Here is a 19641-nt window from a genome sequence, read left to right on the forward strand (position 1 = left end):
TGAGTGCCTCAGTTTCATTTAGTTCTGTGATGCTTGAATTCTAGGATGGGCCTGCCACATAGCAGACTATTAACTGAAAATGCTTCTGGCTTCTAGTAACGGACATTTTGATTAATTGTGGCTTGCACCATAAGAATTCTTGTGTTTAGTAAACAGAAGGTTTGAAGGTAGGTAGCTCAATGAGGTTTTGTTTGATCAAGTTCAGTGAGGTTTTCCAGGAGCTAGGGCACTTCAAAATATTTTTCTGTATCATCCTCTTCAGTGGCTGGCTTTCATCTAAGAGACTGTTACCTTGTGGTTACAAGATAGCTATCATATCTCCAACTAGGAAAGAAGAGGCAGAGGCAAAAGCTTTCTCTTTGCACCTAATAACATCCCCATATCTCATTTGTTGGAACTAAGCCAAAGGGCCAACCAGTGGCAAAGAGATTCTAGACTTGCATTGAACCAATTCATCCTACAGCCCTGAGTGTAAAGAATAGCTTTTCATTGACATGAGCAGTTCAAAGTTCTAATAGCAGGGAAGGAAAGAGGAGAGGGAATGGTTATTGGGTAGGAAACAAATGTGTCTGTCAGGAGCACAGAATAAAGATCTGTTAAGCAAACAAGTGAGGGCTGCAGGATCCGAAAAACTTTTGTTTTTGTGGGCCTCTTTTTCCATAAAACAACGTTAAAAATTATATATTACAACTGAGTTGGCATAAAGACAAATTTAATCCAGACTGGATACATTGTTATATATTCATTATTATTATTTTTTATTCTGATTTTAAACATTAACATGGAAACATTTTCATGGACCCTAGATATTGTGCCTGCTACGTCCAGTGGTTAATTCAACCCCGGATGTATGTTGTCCTTCCAGCTGGATTGTAAACACTTTGAGGGCAGTGACTATGTCCTAGATTTCACTGTTGCCCTCAAAGCTCCTACTGCATCACTCTACATCTAAGAGCTGTTCAATAAATACTGTTGAGTTGACTTAAGGCATAACTGTTTCTTCCTCCAGGGTGAACCAGGTCCCCCTGGTCCTTATGGTCCTCCAGGAGCCCCTGGTATTGGACAGCAAGGAAGTAAGGTAACAATTCTTGTCTTTTTCCTCATTGATGAGTACTGAATTTATTGCAGGGGCTGGGGAAGCTGTGATGTGAATTCTGCTCAGCTTTGCCCTCTAGACACAAGGAGGCTGCCTGTAGAAGGTACTTACAGTCCGGGTGGGTGCTTGGACACTGGGGCACTTACCACAAGAATAATCAATGTATCTTTATTTGATGGAAATGAAAAATATTTCTTGCCTCCAATTGCCAAACTTTTGTAAATGTACATCTAGTTCTGTTGAGTTTTCATGGAATTTAAATGCTAACATGCAAAAATGATATCGGGATGGGAAACATCTTAACATATAAACTATCACCTGTTCACATTAAAGAAGCAGAGAGGGGCAGAAACCAGAAGGACCATAACACTGAATAGGTAAGTGTTGATAGAAAGGTTTGTAGGGAACTAGAAAGTACCGCAACACCCAACACCCTGGAGTGCTCTGCATCATGCAGGATGTCATGGAATAGAAGTGCTTATTTTAAATGGCTTTTCTATGTCATTGGGACAATAAGACTTTGGTGCAGGACTAAACAAAACAGGCAATTCTGGTGTCATCAAGTATCACCATGGATGGAATTGAAACAATAAGCATACTGAGACTCCAGGGAAGGTGGAGTTTGTATTGGCAGAGTGATTGGACAAAGATTCTGAAGGAGATGAAGGGTGAAACAGAACTGAAAGGAGAGGTAAAATGGAACAGAGTGGGGACAAGGAGAGGGTGGCCTTCCAGAATGGTGGTGAGAGGGGCAGGGAACGGCACAAGCATTGTTAGCTTGGTCCTCTCAATAACCCAAATGAATTGCATGCAGTCCAGCCTGCCAGTTGCTACACACACAATAGCTTCTGAAAGTTAAAAGTGGTGTATTGCACTTACACAAGAAGGGATGATGAGCATTTTAGAGTAATTTGTTCACTGAAATTTAAGCCATTTTTCCTCCTCCAGAATTTTTTTTTTATCTTTATGAATGTGAAAAGCTTGACTATTTTGGAATATATCTTTGTTGAAATCTCCAGAGTATCTTGTGCTATGTTTATTCTTTATTTAAAAACTCAAACTTTCACTTGATTATTTCTTTCTCTTAGGGGGAAAGAGGTCAGGAAGGAAGAACAGGGGCGCCAGGACCGATTGGCATTGGGGAGCCAGGCCAGCCGGTAAGTAGCAAGAAACTCTAGATGGAATAAAAAGGACAAATATAGTTCTTATGTGCCCTTTGTGGTTAGACTAGATGGCTAAACTAAGCCCATGTTGCATCTTTTGGGATAAAAAAGACAATAAATATGCAAGGGCCAGATCCAAGTGTTATTTTTTATAACACTTGAAATAGAGCCCCCCACACATGATACGTACAACTGGCTCTCTCTTACTGAAATCTCTTACAAGATTAATCAGCTTGTCCAAGAAGGAAAGAGATCTCATGTGTCAAAATCTCCTAGGAGATAGGAGAACTGGATTCAGGCCTAAGGACTTTCCTGGAACCATGAGAAAATCATTGAGAATAAGGCTGTTGCTCATTACCTAGCTTATGAGTATACACTAAAGCTAGGACAGATGAAGGCAGACAGGTAATACCTGTGTTATTTGCAGCTTCTAGCTTATGTAGCTTTAAAGTTTACTATTTTTGCAGAAGAAAAAAAAAAGTGTCTCTATCAAAAGAGATCTGGAGAAGAAATGAATAAAACATGACTATCCTAGTATAGAAATGCTCTTAACTTTTCAAGTAATCATTATTCTCCCAGAAAAGAACAGTAAGTTACTTACTGAGATACATATAAAAATAACTGGGTTGGATCAGAAGAATTAATATTGTTAAAATGTCCATACTACCTGAAACGATCTACAGATTCTATACAATTCCTATCAAAATTCCAATGGCATTTTTCATGGAAACAGAACAAACAACCTTAAAATTTGTATGGAACCATAAAAGATCCTGAATAGCCAAAGCAATCTTGAGAAAGAAGAATAAAGGTGAGGCGTCACACTTTCTGATTTCTAAATATATTACAAAGCTATAGTAATCAAAACAGTATTGTATAGGCATAAAAACAGACACATAGACCAATGGAACAGAATAGAGAGCCCAGGAATAAACTCACACGTAAATGGTCAATTAATTTACAACAAAGGAGCCAAGTATATATAACAGGGAAAGGACAGTCTTACTTTAATAAATGGTGTTGGGTAGGTGTGCCTGGGTAGCTCAGTCATTAAACGTCTGCCTTCGGCTCAGGTCATGATCCCAGAGTCCTGCGATCGAGCCCCACGTTGGGTTCCCTGCTCCACAGGGAGCCTGCTTCTCCCTCTCCCTTTGCCTCTCCCCCTGCTTGTGCTCTCTCTCACTATCTCTGTCACTATCTGTCTCTCTCTATCAAATAAATAAATAAAATCTTTAAAAAAAATGATGTTGGGTAAATTGGACCACTATCTTATACCATACACAAAAATTAATTCAAAATGGATTTGAGTCTTGAATGTAAGACCTGAAACCATAAAACTCCTAGAAGAAAACATAAGCAGTAAGCTCCTTGACATAGGTCTTAGCAATGATGTTTTGAGTACCCAAAGTAAAAGGAACAAAAGCAAAAATAAGCAAGTTGGGACTACATCAAACTAAAAAGCTTCTGTACATCAAAGGAAACCATCAACAAAATACAAAGGCAATCTACTGAATGGGAGAAAATATTTTCAAATCATATATCTGATAATATCTAAAATATATAAAGAAGTCATACAACTCAATAATAACAAAAAACAGACAGAAGACTCGAATAGATATTTTTGCAAAGTAGATGTACAGATGGCCAACTGGTACATGAAAAGATGCTCAACATCACCAATTACCAGGGAAATGAAAATCAAAATCAAAATGAGGTATCACTTCACACCTGCTAGAATGGCTATTATCAAAAATACAAGAATAACAAGTGTTGAGGATGTGAAGAGAAGGAAACCCTCATGCACTGTTGGTGGAAATGTAATTTGGCATAGCCACTGTGGAAAACAATGTGGAGGTTCCTCAAAAAACTAAAACTACAACTACTATATGATCCAGCCATTCCACTTCTGGGTATTTATTCAAAGAAAATAAAAACACTAACTCGAAAAGATATATGCACCCCCATGGTCAATGCTATTTATAATAGCCAATGTAGGGAAACAGACTAAATGTTCACTGATGGATAAGCGGATAAAGAAATTGAGATATATATATATACCTCATATATATATAATGGATTACTATTGGATATATGTATCGATATATATAATGGATTACTATTCAGTCATAAAAAAGAATGAAGTCTTGCCATTTGCAACAACATGGATGGACTCTGAAAACATTATACTGACTGAAATAAGTCAGAGAAAGGCAAATACCATATGATCTCTCTTATATGTGGAACCTTAAGAACAAAACAAAACAAAAACCAAACCAATCCCATAGATACAAAGAACAGACAAAATCAATTTTATTTCTATATTCTAGTAACAGACACATAGAAATAAAAATTTAAAATATAATAGCGTCTATAGCCGTTAAAAAATAGAAATACTTGGGTAAAAATCTACTAAGACATGTGTAGGACTTGTATCCTGAAAACTACAATACACCAATGAAAGAAATAAAAGAATATTTAATAAATTGAGAGACACACCATGTTCATGGATTGAAGACTTGATTTCATAAAGCTGTCAATCTGCTTAAATTGATATAAGGTTTAATGCAAGTCTTTTTAAATATTCCAGTGAGATGTTTTTATAGATATGGACAAGATTATTTTAAAATTTGTATGGGATCTTAAAAAAAAATTATAAAAAAATAAATAAAAAAAAATTTGTATGGGAAGTCAAAGGAACTAGAATAGTTAAAAACAATTTGCAAAAAGAATAAAGTTGAAGAAAGGGTTTTATTCACATCACTATAATAATCAAGATTGTGCAGTTCTGGTAGATCATAGAGACATGATCAGTGGAATAGAATAGAGGATCCAGATACAGACCCACACACTGATTTTTTGATAAAGGTGCAAAAACAATTCAATGGAGGAAGGATAACTTTTTCAACAAATGGTGCTGGATCAATTGGATATCCATATACCAAAAACTGAACCTCAAGTAAGTTTCACACACACCTTATAAAAAATTAACTCAAAATGGCTCATAGACTTAAATGTGAAATGTAAAACTATAAAACTTTTGAATAAAACGTAAGAGAGAATCTTTGGTACTATAGCTTGGTGGAAATTTCTTAGACATGTTACAAAAAACATGATCCAAAAAATAAAAAAATTGATTAGTTGGACTCCTGGAAAGTGGAAAATGTTTATTCCATGGCTCTGTTAAAAGGATGAAAAGACAAGCTACTGACCAATAAAAAGTATTTGCAAACCACATATCTGATGAAGGATTTATATTGAGATTGTATAAATAGCTCTCAAAACTCAATATTAAAAAAATCTAATTAGAAAGCACATATGTATCAGAATACATGTGTGTCTTTTTATACACACATGTGTGTATACATATATCTACATGTATATATGCTTATTGAACTTTAAAAAAAAGATTTTGTTTATTTGAGAGAGAGAGAGAGCGGTGGGGGAGAGGCAGAGGGATAAGCAGACTCATGGCTGAGTGCTGAGCCCAATGGGGGGCCAATGCTGCCGATGGGGGGCTTGATGTGGCCCATGAGGGGCTGGATCCCAGGACCTGAGATTATGACCTGAGCCGATCAGACACTTAACCAACTAAGCCCCCCAGATGCTCCTGATTATTGAACTTTTAACATGTGTTCTTAGCTAACAAGCTTGAAATGTCATCAGTATCAGCACCTGACCCTAAAAATAATACACTGACCGTAGACTTTTTTTTTTTTTGTTGAGAGAGAGCGAGAGAGCGAGCGCATGCATGGGGGTGGTGGGGTGCAGAGGGAGAGAGAGAATCTTAAGCATGCTCTATGCCCAGCACAGAGCCTAGCTTTATGAGCTTTATCTCAGCTCTAATTCTCTCCTTATTTCCCACTGAGTGAGCCAAAATCCTTGCTTCTGGTTCTCTAGCTTAGATTTTTCTAGACATATTTCCACCACACAGCCACACTCTTCCACCCAGGACAGACACAGCATCAGCTTCTACGTGTACCACCCCAGCGTTCTGCTCCCTTTTTGTTCTGGAGCCCTGTGATTTCCCTTACTGAGACATAGGAATCTGCTGTTCCTATTTATTCCTTATTTATTTTTGGACCTCCTTTAAAATTTGTGTTAAAGAAAAATTTGTGTTACTTGCCTTTTTGTTTGTAGCTAGAGAGTTTTCATAATACTGCCAGAACACGAAGTTCTTTTTTGTTTGCTTTCCAAGCCACAATTACACAAATCAGAGTGACATTGTGACATCTATGGTTTAACTGGGAACTGAAATCATAACAAAGGTGGGGTGGATCGCAAGTAACGTATGAAAGTTTTGCACCAAACTGTCCTAATAAAAACCCAACGTTGTGAGTTTTTTAATTACCTAGAAGTAACATAAAGACTTACCTTGGGACTGAAAAAGGTTCTGTTGAAAGTCCTTTATGTTTGTTTCTTTGTCTGAATGATTTCAAGTGGTTTCAGGGTTTTTTGTTTTTTGGTTTTTTAAAGATTTTATTTATTTATTTGACAGAGAGAGACACAGCGAGAGAGGGAACACAAGCAGGGGGAGTGGGAGAGGGAGAAGCAGGCTCCCCGCAGAGCAGGGAGCCCGATGGGGGACTTGATCCCAGGACCCTGGGATCATGACCTGAGCTGAAGGCAGTCGCTTAACCAACTGAGCCACCCAGGCGCCCCTCAGGGTTTTTTGTTTTGTTTTGTTTTTGTACAAGGATATTCATAGCACTATTAGTAAAAAATACCCCCTGAAGTAGAACTGTAAATACTTTGGAGTTAAAAATTACACAGATGGTACTGTTTGAATATTATGGGAAATTTTTATTATTATTTAGCATATTTATTTTTAATGCTTACAATGTATGGCAAAACCACTTTTATTGATTATCCACACTAGTGAGATTATTAAGAAAAGTAACAAGTCATAAGATAATGGACAATCACATTTTATCTCATTAATGTCTCAAATAAAGCATTTCACTGATCAGACTGTGTTAATTGATAATTAGATTCCTCCACTTTTTTTTTTTGATTAGAGGCATTCATGAGAAGTCAAATAAATATGCCATAATTATGATTGGCTCTCATGGCTTTTGAAAAGGACACCGTGAGTTTTTTATAGAAGCAGTTCTGTCTTTTAAAAATAATCCATCGGTACTGTTGTGATAAAGTACAGTTCATCTACCCCAAGTACCTGCTCTTTCTCATCTTCCATTCGGTTTAGCTGGAAAATATGAGAATGTACTGTTGATGTGGAATATTATTCCAACAGTGTGTAGTAATTAAACCTTGAATCACTGCTTTTTTAAATGCCTTTAAGTGAATACTCACGAGTATTAGTTCTCGGCTCTCAGCAGCTTGAAACACATGGCTCCTCAAAACCACCATTGTTTTCACTCTCACCTTGGCTGGCGGACTCTAGAAATGCAGGGATGGAAGAAGGGTTCGGTGTTCATGCTCTGCAGCAGTCCTCTCTCTGTATTGTCATATTGCCTACTGTAAGCCATTCACTCTGAAGCTACCCTGTTCATAAACATGCCCTGAAAGGACATTCTTCGCAATCACAAGATTCAAGTAAAGTAATCTTGATAGCGATAGCAGATCTTTATTGCGTGCTCAGTATATAAGAACATTACGTCTCTCTGATCTAACCTTTATATTAACTCCTGTGGTCGAGGTAGGTACTATTGTTACCACCATTATGATGAAGATGCTGAACTTTAGAGAGATTAAATTCTTCGCTGGAGATCCTGCTGTTAACACACAACAGAGCTGGGACTTGAGCCCTGGTCCATATGACACCATAATATGCTCTCAATTATCATGAAAGACTGCAAGCTCTATGAGACAAGAGAGCAGGTCTATCTGCTGTTCCTAGAACTTAGCACAGGGCCTTGCACCCACCAGACATTTGCTGAATGAATGGGAAAAAAAAAAATTGAGTGAACTGGAAAAAGACTTCTTTGCATTTAATGTAAATTGTGTTATTTTCATTTGTTTTATCATTGGGAAAGAGGAATAATTTGTCAATTTTTTTTTTTTGTTAAATTACATGATGTTAACTAGGCACTTGCCTTTTTAGTTTGCAATCTAGTTTTCATGCTTATATTTATTTTTCCCCTAGTTAATCTAACATTAGAGCAAGCTGTCATGGATATTAGTGCTTTGATTAAGGTCTTGGGTTGTTAAAAGCTAGGTTTCCCATCAGCATAGCAATTTAAATGGAATTAAATATTAGCTTTTCCCTTTAATTAAAGCCTTTATGAAATTGGTGATGCATAAATAGTGAAGAAGACTGTCTTTTAAAATATATAATATTTAGGGAAAGGCAAAAAAAAAATTGACATGAGATACAATTAGCTTTCTTGTTTACAGTTCCATAACTATGATCGGTCACTGATTAGCAAATGCTGCATCCTACGTCTGCTACCAGGCTTCAGGAGAAAGCGCCTCTCATATTACCCCGGATTATTGCGTATCGAGCCCCCAGATTGTTTAGAGTGTCTGCAGTGTGCTGGCTTTGGAGTTTCTGGGCAACTCAATCGACTTTATATCATCTTAGGTTCACTTCCCTGCCAAGCAAGCCCTAATTATCTTTTTAGATGGCTTAGAGGGAAAAGCTCCAGTTTGTGCTTCTAAGATCCTTGTTAGTTCCTTTTTTACTTTGTGACCTTCTGGCCAAGAATAAAGAGAGGGAGAATTTGTAGCCTTTTAAAAATTCCTACTTCAAGTGAATATCTTGCTATTGCCTTTTATTTTTTCAATTAGTATGTTTCCTGCCAGCCCACTTCAAAGCCTGAGACTGTGTTGTTTTTCTTTCCTTCTGTGAGAAGTTTGCAACTCCCTGAGTGCCCTTCTGAGCAATAGTTACCTGGACTTCTTAATTTGAATCCCTGAGATCGAAAACCATGCTTCACCTAAATGTGATGCTATCAGGATTCCCATTTGCACATAAACGTCCAGTGGATTCAAGCAGTCCTTGAAAGAATTCAAGTTTGAATCCAAATGTATCAGGATAGAAATTAAAACACGTGTAAACAGAATTCAGTGCTTTAAAGCCGCTGGGCAGTGATTTCTTCACAGAGCTCCCCTGATAGTTTTCAATTATTTAATCACTCTGCAACTTTCTCCAGACCACACAGTCCTAGATTTTTAGACTTTCCTCATAGGATTTATTTCCTAATCCTTATTCTGAAGCACCACTTAATTTCCATTTTCCTCTAATTTGAGGAGAGCAGAATAGATCATCTTCTGCTAATCAAGTGGAATATTATTCTTCACCACTCTACGATTCTACTAATCAGTATGGAGTTTACTAGAAGGATTCTCACTAATAACTTAAGTAGGACTATATCGCCGCAGCCGGTGTGAACCAAAATATAATCCTTTCTCTCTTCCTTCCTTCTCCCCTTTTTCTCCCCCCATTCTCTCCTTCTCTCTCTTTTCCTGCTCCTCATTTCCTCTTCTCCTAAACAGGGTCCCCGTGGTCCTGAGGGAGCACCAGGAGAGAGGGGCTTACCAGGAGAAGGATTTCCAGGACCAAAGGTAACAATACTTATGTACTATGAAAAAATGCTTTGTCTTGCATGGTCATGATTTACAACTTTAAAAAATGTGGCCTAGCCAATTATCAGAAGTCAAGTATTTTCCTATCTTCACCCTATTAAATAAAGGAATATGTAAATTTTCCCTTAACATGAAACTATAACGAAATTTGTGATTATAAATAACTAATGGGGGGCACCTGGGTGGCTCAGTCGTTAAGCGTCTGCCTTCGGCTCAGGTCATGATCCCGGGGTCCTGGGATTGAGCCCCACGTCGGGCTCCCTGCTCGGTGGGAAGCCTGCTTCTCCCTCTCCCACTTCCCCTGCTTGTGTTCCCTCTCTCGTTGTGTCTCTCTCTGTCAAATAAATTAATAAAATCTTTAAAAAAATAACTAATTGACAGATTTTTACCTCATGTAATTATGGCACAGGAAAGGAGAAAACTCTTTTAGTTTATAGTCATTAAAGCCATAGTGATAAATAGCATCTTCATGTCCAGAAGTGACGTTATTGAGCATAGCTACGACAGAACTTTACTCACAGCTTTGTTTTGTGAAACACAGATAAGAAACTACTAAACCAGTTCGTAATCATACTGTCATTAGTATAATAAGAAAGAAATACGGGTGGGAGGACAGAACTAGGATTACCTTGTTATCATAAGGGGCAAAATGCTATGAGAAACGTACCTTTTACCTGGCAATTGAGAATTCAAATGTTACTACTGCTTCCCATATATAATTCTTGGCACTCAAGTTCCTCTGGACCAGGGGCTGGCAAACTTTTTCTGTAAAGGGCCAGAGAATAAGTATTTTAGGCTGTGTGAGCAGTATGGTATCTGTCAAAACGACTTAGCCTCTGTTGGTGTAGCATGAGAGAAGTCATCAACCATGTATAAATGAGTGAGTGTGGCTATATTCCAATAAAGCTGTACTTACAAAAAACAAGCAGTGGGCTGGATTTGGCCAATGGGCTGTACTTTGCTGACCTCTGGTTCCCCCCATCTACCAAAGGCCACACAGGAAATGATTTTCCAAGACACTTTGGGCAGCATCAACAACATTTCAGAGTAAGCAAGAATACATTTTGGGGTCCTTTTCCTTTCTTTTCTAAATTCTTTCCCCCAAACACACATGCATGCACACACACACCACCCAGAGAACCACATGCTGTTTTCCAAGTGTCTAAGAACTTCTACTTCAGCCATTTGGTCAGTCACTAAGATCTGGCCTTCTCCCTCCAGCCTCATGCTCTAAAATATCATCTCATTCTTATCCTCTTCAGCCATGATCAATATTCTATTGTCTGTGAGAAACCTGAATCTTGACTACAGGGAGATCAAGTAGTTAAAACCTAATTCATACTAAGTTGTGAATGACTGCTGGGTTGAATTTTAAAAGAGGCCCTCAATAACTAACAAACTTTAATTTGTCATCATCAAAGGAAATAATCTGTAGGAGAAAGGGGACATTCCTAATGTCCTGACTTAACCAGAGTATTACTCTCAGAAGTCAGGCCAACAGCTAAGTGCTACATTTCAGAAAGTTTTATAATACATAATTTCTTGAGTTTTTTTTTTGTCATATAGTAAATTTCTATTTATATGTAGTCCAAACAACCTGGGAAATTCAAATAGCCAGGGTTATTTCTCTTTATAACCTGTGGGGGTTTTTAACATAAATAAGTAAATGAGAAGTGAATAAGTGAAACACTAAGGAGCATACTGCAGGGTGAGTTTTAGTGACAGGTTCAATGTTATAATGATACACTCTTACTCATCATAACCCACGGCACTGCATCGCCCTGCATCTCATCACAGAAAGAATCCATTATATTCAGTGTTACTTTAGGGTTGACTTATGTAATTACACTCTGTGGTAATGATCAGAAGAACCCATTAGTCAGAATACTTCATTCCCCAACCAGCAGGGTCAATGGGGAGTTTTCTATGTGTGCTACTCAGGTTACTTTGCATTGACGTAGAATAAATTATGAATAAAGAGGGACTTAAAGGTGTATTTTCCCTTTTCTTAGGTTTCTTGCAAGTGTTCTTTGATTTTACTCTGGGTTTAAATAAATGCTATTCCTAATTAATAATATGGCTTATTTTTCACACAAATGCACAAAATGTTATGACTTCATTGCAATTACATTACAACCAGAGCTTGTCGCATAGGTCATGTGACTATAGAAGTACTCCAAGAAGATTTTCTATGAATCATTTTAAAACTAAATTTTCAATGAATATTTATAAATTACGATATAAAACATTTAATAAGTAATTCAATACTAGCAAGCATTAGTTCACATACTAATATGAGAGACGAATTTTCATTGTGTGAAGGATCTAGTTGAGCAGTGTTAAGGAAATGAAGGATTGATTCAGTTTGTTGTACTATATGATTAGTTAGGTCCCCCATTTCCAGATATTTCTATCAGGAATGGAGCTCTTTTCCAACTTTAGTGATGCTGTATATGTGTTCTGTTTGGACAGATTCCTTCTTATTTAAGAGTATTAAAACTGTATTTTTTTGCAAGTTACAGATCTTTGGGTGGGCTAGAATTACCCATTTGTAGTGAGCAGTGAATTTGGATGCTTTGGATGCTTCAACTATTTTGAAATCCTGATTTTTATTAATATACTGATATTTCTCCCATATACTTTCAGGGTGAGAAAGGCTCTGAAGGACCAATTGGCCCACAAGGATTACAAGGCCTGTCAATCAAAGGGGACAAGGTACTGCATAAAGTGTATACAATAGGAAAGATGCCACTAGAATTATTTTTGTTCATTGTTCTTTATGCATGTACATTTATGAACTGTATTCAATCTAATGACCATATCACACAGGTATCCAGTTAATTATAAATCAAGTATATGCAAGGTATATTATTATGTAGGAGGAATTATTATCTGAAATACCCCATCATGTTTATTTACAGTAATGTCTCATTTATTTGGGTTTTGACTTCCAGTAAAACTATCTTCAGCTAAGCAGCTTTAATGCCAAACATTAGCAAAACAGACCTCTTCTTAGTAAAAAAGTGTTTTAAAATGTATTGACTTGACCCCATTACAGAATGTGCATGTCCATCCTTAGATGCTCACTCAAAAGATATTACCTTAAAATGGGACTAAAATAGGAGAACTCATTTAAGAAAAGCTAGTGCTGAAGCCCTCTAACAAGGACCAAGAGGGGTCCACCTATAGCTGAACAAAGTTAGGTCTATAGATTCATTGCAGTGAGGCAGACCACATACCATGGGGAACCCATTACTACTCAGTAAGAAGATGAAAGATTTTTTATAGCATTTGGGCTTGTGTTAGGTGTTTTGGGGAAGTGACTAAGAAAGAAGTTGACTTTGGATTGGATGCTGTTAGGAAGGGAGGTAAAATTTTTCTTATTATGTTATGTTAATCACCGTACATTACATCATTAGTTTTTGATGTAGTGTTCCATGATTCGTTGTTTGCATATAACCCCCAGTGCTCCATGCAGAACGTGCCCTCTTTAATACCCATCACTGGGCTAACCCTTCCCCCCACCACGATCCCCTCTAGAACCTTCAGTTTGTTTCTCAGAGTCCATCCTCTCTCATGGTTCATCTCCCGCTCTGATTCCCCCCCTTCATTTTTCCCTTCCTGCTATCTTCTTTTTTTTAAAACACATAATGTATTATTTGTTTCAAGGGTACAGGAAGTGAGGTAATTTTAAGACTGGCTATTTTAATGACTCTTATCTAGGAGGTGGGAAAAATGGAGTCAGGCTTAGCTATAATTGGTAAAGAAGTAGCAGTCGTTCACTTTAGCTAGTTTAGGGGGATGTTTGATCATTTTGCTGGGGATAGGTGGTTTGGATGCTGTTTTTTGTTTTTGTCTGTGCTCAGACATAACTATGGAGTGCTCTTGCTTTTATCTTGGTTTATCACAATGAATGGCCATATCTGACAGTATTCTGTAAAATTGTTTATGTTCAACACCATGGTCAACCTGTCATTGCTTTTCTCTTTCTCACTAGTTCCTTGTTTTCTTTAAAATAGCTACAGATCATACCCAGATTAGAAGTGGTAGTGAGGCTGGTGCTAGGACCTCCGGAAGCTAATAAAGCCCTACAGACCACTGGGAAGGGAAAGCTCCCAGAGGTGAAGATGATATAAGAAACGTACAAGAAACAGAGACCTCATATCAATTTGGAGTCATTTATATGTTAATCTCTAAGCATATCATCACATTATATATTAGAATAATGATTTATGTTCATGATTACTTTAGGTGTTGTGTTTCAATTTTGAATGACTTATTTCTTTTATTTACTGGTAGCTGTCTCTTTTAGATATCTGTATTTAAATAGCAGAGATACTGGTAAATAGTGAGTTATACAAATTTTAGTTGTAATACAGTTTTTGGTTCAAATAGTTCAGCTCCAGCTCCAAAATACCCTAAAAATATGTAAGAGTGTCTTCCTTTGGAGCAGTGAGAACTGAGTACAACAGATCTATTGTTTTATGAGTTCAGTAAATTAACTTTTTCAGGTGTTGTTGTCATGGCATTTGTGTTTTTACATCTGGAGCTCATGCAAAGGAAATACATTGAAATATCAGACATTATCACATAGTAATTGCGAGGCTTTCATCAGCTACTCCCTTACCAAATCCTTACCCTTCCCCCTTTCCTCCTTTCCTATTCTTTTTTTTGTCTCAACTTTTTATTTGCCATTTTTTTGGTTTTTTAAATTTCAAGTTAGTTAACATATGGTGTATTTTGTTTATTTTATTATGTTATGTTCAACACCATACATTACATCATTAGTTTTAGATGAAGTGTTCCATGATTCATTGTTTGTGTATAACACCCAGTGCTCCATGCAGTACGTGCCCTCTTTAATACCCATGACCAGGCTAACCCATCCCCCCCACCCCCTCCCCTCTAGAACCCTCAGTTTGTTTCTCAGAGTCCCTAGTCTCTCATGGTTCGTCTCCCCCTCGGATTCCCCCCCCTTCATTTTTCCCTTCCTACTATCTTTTTTTTTTTTTTAAACATATAATGTATTATTTGTTTCAGAGGTACAGGTCTGTGAATCAACAGTCTTACACGATTCACAGTGCTCACCATAGCTTTTATCTATAATGTTAGATTCAAGCACATTTGTGTCTGTAATTCAAGTGATAAGATAAATACCTCTATGGTAAGGGCTCTCAAATATATAATTGGTAAAACACAAAGAAGTGGTTTTGATACAGAAATTAAATGTAAATAATAATGCACAAAAGAAGATGCTTCTTATGTGTTCATTGAATATTTGCAGAATAGTGGTTATGAGTGGGTTCTGGAGTCAAAGAGAGTGAACTTGAATCTTGCCTCTGTCATCTAACGTTTGTATGACTGGGGCAAAGTACTTAACCTCATCTGGAAGATAGGGATGCCTACTTTCAGAGGGTTCTTGTGAAGATTAAATGAGATAAAGCATGAAAAGCATTTAATGCAGTGCCTGCCACATGACAAGCAATCCAATTCTGAATCAGAATAATCCAGCTCTGAACTAGAACTTGAGTCCATTACATCTTTCCCTCTAAGATATTTATTTAGAATGGGGGTTGACACAAAGTAAAACACTAAGAAGCATATTCCAGGGCATGTCTTAATGACAGGATCAGCATTCTGTTTCCCGAATTTATTTCATGGAAGGAAAAGGTGAGGTTCTTTAATTTTGTTGCATTTACCTTAGATATTTCTTAATTTTTAAAATGTATTTTAGCAAGATGTGGAAGGAAAAGGTACTTAGAAAATTTTCGAACATTTCAATTTCTCTCTCAAATCTTGATTTTCTTGGACCCTGTGAATATGAGACTTTTAAATATTTCTATTGTAATCCTAACAGGAAGTGTTTGGATTATTAATAACCATTTAGGAATTTTTGGTCCTTGTTAGAAAAATGATTGATAAATATAAACTAGTGCAAATATTCACCAGTTTAGACTACACAGTGAAAATACCATTCACTCTTTTGGCAAACTTGATAAAATAAGTAATATGTTCCACACCCAGCGTAGAGCCCAACACGGGGCTTGAACTCACGACCCTGAGATCAAGACCTGAGCTGAGATCAAGAGTTGGATACTTAACAGACTGAGACACCCAGGCGCCCCTAATATTATGTGAAGTATGATCCAACGATACAGTTTTGTTCATAAAAACACTTATTTAGTCCAGGCATTGGCAAACTATAGGGCTGGCTGTTATTCTTACAAATACGGTGTTTTTAGAACGCAGGCATATCTGTGCATTTAGGTATTGTCTGTGCTTGCTTTGCTACAACCAAAGCAGCGTCCATTACTGATGACAGGACCTGACTATGGCCCTCAAGAACAAAATGTTTACTGTCCAGCTATTTAAGAACAAGTTCATGGATCCTGATGGAGCCTAAATACAACTGACATTTAAATGTCTGGGATGCCTGGCTAGCTCAGTTGGTAGAGCACATGACTCTTAATCCCAGGATTGTGAGTTCAAGCCCCACGTGGGGCATGGAGCCTTCTTCAAAAAATAAAAATAAAAAATAAAATAAAATATGCATCTCATTTGTCTCTTTGCTGTTCTGGGATGTGCCAGGCATCATCCTCACACTAGGCGTTTGCTCTGCTTGGAATACTTTTCCTGTGTTTCTACGTGGTTCTTTCTCTCTCTAAATTGCTTGGCCATCCTTGGCCACCTCATGCAAAACTGTAGTTGTCTCCCCCCTTCCTTGATTTATTTTTCTCCTTAGCACTTATCCTTATTCAACATATTACTTATTTTATCTATTTATCTTGTTTACTATCTTCTGTTTTTCCTACTAAAATGTAAGCTCTGTGAGGAGAGAGCTTTTTGGCTGTTTAGGTCACTGTTGCTTCCCCAGTGTTTGGAACAATCCAGGGCACATAATGGGCACTCACAGGTATTTGTTGAAAGACACCAAGAATGAATGAATGATAGTGTTCTTATTACTGATAACTCTCACTCTGTTTCCCGAATTTATTTCATGGAAGGAAAAGGTGAGGTTCTTTAATTTTGTTGCATTTACCTTAGATAATTTCTTAATTTTTAAAATGTATTTTAGCAAGATGTGGAAGGAAAAGGTATTTAGAAAATTTTCAAACATTTCAATTTCTCTCTCAAATCTTGATTTTCTTGGACCCTGTGAATATGAGACTTTTAAATATTTCTATTGTAATCCTAACAGGAAGTGTTTGGATCATTAATAACCATTTAGGAATTTTTGGTCCTTGTTAGAAAAATGATTGATAAATATAAACTAGTGCAAATATTCACCAATTTAGACTACACAGTGAAAATATCATTCACTCTTTTGGCAAACTTGAACTATAAACTGTTTAAAAGAGATAGAGTTTTCTAACTTTTTATGTTGAACCCTTTTATGGTATAGATTTTAATTCAGCATAATTCAAGATTAGCAAAGTATGAAAGAATGAGGCTTATTGTTATATTTCTGACTTATTTTCTATACAGGGGGATTTGGGACCTGTGGGACCCCAGGGACTAATGGGCATCCCTGGAATTGGGAGTCAAGGAGAACAGGTAATCAAAGCTTTCTCTCTTTCCCTTTGGTACAGAACACTCTGACCCAATTCTGGTGTTCATTGAAAGCCAGTCCTGCAAACACCTATGAATATATTTGATAGTCAAAGTGCAATGGAATATACAACCAAAAGGAAAAGATGGTTCTGTGAGATTTTATTTTTTAGAACTTCCAAAGATTAAAAAAAATAAAATGTGTGTTTCTTGGAGCTGTGACTTTTAACATTAATGCCTAACTAACAGGATAAGAGTTTTAGAGTGATTTTATATTCTTAGTTTTCCTTGGGAGCAGTGGTTTATTTATCTGTTGGTTTGCGTGTTTTCCCCCTGAGGCTTTGCAAATGATTAAATCTCACTCTCTGCCAATGCTAGGAGAGTACTATCTCCTACCCCCTAGCCACGTATCAATCTAAAAAAAGTTTTAAAACAAGGACCAGAATCAGAGGTAACCATTTAACTTAAAGGGCACCGTTCCTGAATAGAAGCAAACCACAGATAGGGTTTATAAATGACATTTGGCCTCTCTTGGTCAGAAGGAAGGAAAGCTCTCTGAGGATGTCTCCACATTCATGGCTCTAAGGGCTTCCAAAATCTTCTGACCATAACTTTTGGAAAAGCTGGGCACCTTTGTTAGATCTAAATAATATAAAGATAATGTAAAAGTACTATCTACCTACAGAATCTCATTTAATCAAAGTGACACACAAATCCAGATTTATGTTGACTGTCCTCCTACATAGAAAGTAGCCAATCGGTTTGACTAAGATTTATGATTAAGGTTTGAATTATTCTGTTGCCTAGAGAATGAATACTGCTTCCTTTATCTAGGAGAGTGGGAAGAGTATAAAAAAAGGAGATCATTCCAAACCTCATTGTTAACATTAACTCTGAGTTTCTTTCTAACCATCTTGAAATTAATTAGTATTTTTGTTGTTGTTGTTGTTAATCCAAGCAACACCAAAGTTGGATATTACTCCTTTTTCCATGTCCTTTCTCTTGATAGAGATCTTAGTGGTAATACATTAGGAGGATTAAGATGCAGGAAAAGCCAAGATAAGTCTGTATATAAGTGTTTATATAATAATGAAGAGCTGGATATTTTGATTACACAAGGATTGTGGTTTGACTGTAGCACTAGGGAGTCTCAAACTTTGCAGTTTACTTGCTGGTTTCAGCCAGGCTTACATTCTGATCCTGGAAGTGGCTGGACAGTCCTGGGTCTTGTGGTCCCGGTGCTGAGTATATGAGGTTCAAAAGGCTGAAATGAGGTTCAAAGAAAGCCAAATCTTTCCAGGTGGCCTGCAAATTCTGGACCTCCCACCTGCAACTTCCTGTTGCCTTTAATGCTGGTTCTTGGTGGGGGTTGTTGTTCTTCAGCTTAAAAAACTCTCTTTGACTTCTTTTGTTTTCTCACCCCTTTCTCTCCAAATTTCCAAGAGAAAATCATTTTCAAGGTAGACGTGTCCATATGGAGCTGACCCTCACTGGATAGGAGATTGAATAGAATGCATCATTTGTAAATTGCTTTGAACAAAAAAGGAATTCGTTTTCCCTTTTAAGACAAATGATTTAAATCCTACTTAAATGTAACCTCTATTTATTCATTTTTCTTCTTATCCTTAATTTGACATGTTTACTCATTGAATTACCGTTGTTACTAGATCTTCCTAATTCTCTTATAGAAATGAATTTCCCCACTCATCTGTTTTTGGGAAACTCCTGTTTTCAAGAACATGTTGATAATATGCCTCGAGGGGCCTACAGATTTTCATGAAATGTTTGGAGGCTTGACCACTTCAACTCTGTTATAAATTGGAGTGCAAATACAAATAACCACATTTACACGTGTATACACACACATATATGCATGGATCTCTTTGAATTTTTGGTTCCTTGTGGCATATCATACTACTTGTAGACAACTGTAAAAGATTCTTCCTAATAACATTATGATTCCTTCTTGTAATAACCTTAGCTTTCTTAAACTGTTTCGACTGCTTCATCTTCATTAACCAGAAAAAAAATGATATTTATAATTAAAAAATAAATAAGCAGTTGTATCATCCAGCTGGAAAAAAGGGGATACCATTTGTAATAAAATAATCATGTATCTGTAACCATTATTTACACAATCATGGATTGTGGGGTATAAGCAAAACAAAATTTTAGTTTTTCCTCACCAACCCTTTAAATATTTTTGGTGGGGTAAGTTTTTTCTTTTTCCTACCGCAGGAAGAAATTACCAATGAGTTACAAACTCTTCTTATCACTTTTAGGTAATAA

The 19641-nt window shown here is 36.9% G+C and overlaps 1 protein-coding gene across 1 annotated transcript in view; it reads left to right on the plus strand.

Moving 5' to 3' along the window:
- Positions 1-19641, plus strand: part of COL28A1 (collagen type XXVIII alpha 1 chain) — a 161727-nt gene that overhangs the window by 43691 nt on the left and 98395 nt on the right. The window contains exons 12-16 of the mRNA XM_045864663.3: positions 1010-1078; positions 2185-2253; positions 9715-9783; positions 12451-12519; positions 17290-17358. Coding sequence (XP_045720619.1) covers positions 1010-1078; positions 2185-2253; positions 9715-9783; positions 12451-12519; positions 17290-17358 — 345 coding nt within the window. The remainder of the gene's footprint in view (positions 1-1009; positions 1079-2184; positions 2254-9714; positions 9784-12450; positions 12520-17289; positions 17359-19641) is intronic.

This window comes from Mirounga angustirostris, unplaced genomic scaffold, assembly GCF_029215605.1.
Source record: "Mirounga angustirostris isolate CCGP_5_RB_7025 unplaced genomic scaffold, mMirAng1.0.hap1 SCAF_12, whole genome shotgun sequence".
Lineage (NCBI taxonomy): Eukaryota > Metazoa > Chordata > Mammalia > Carnivora > Phocidae > Mirounga > Mirounga angustirostris.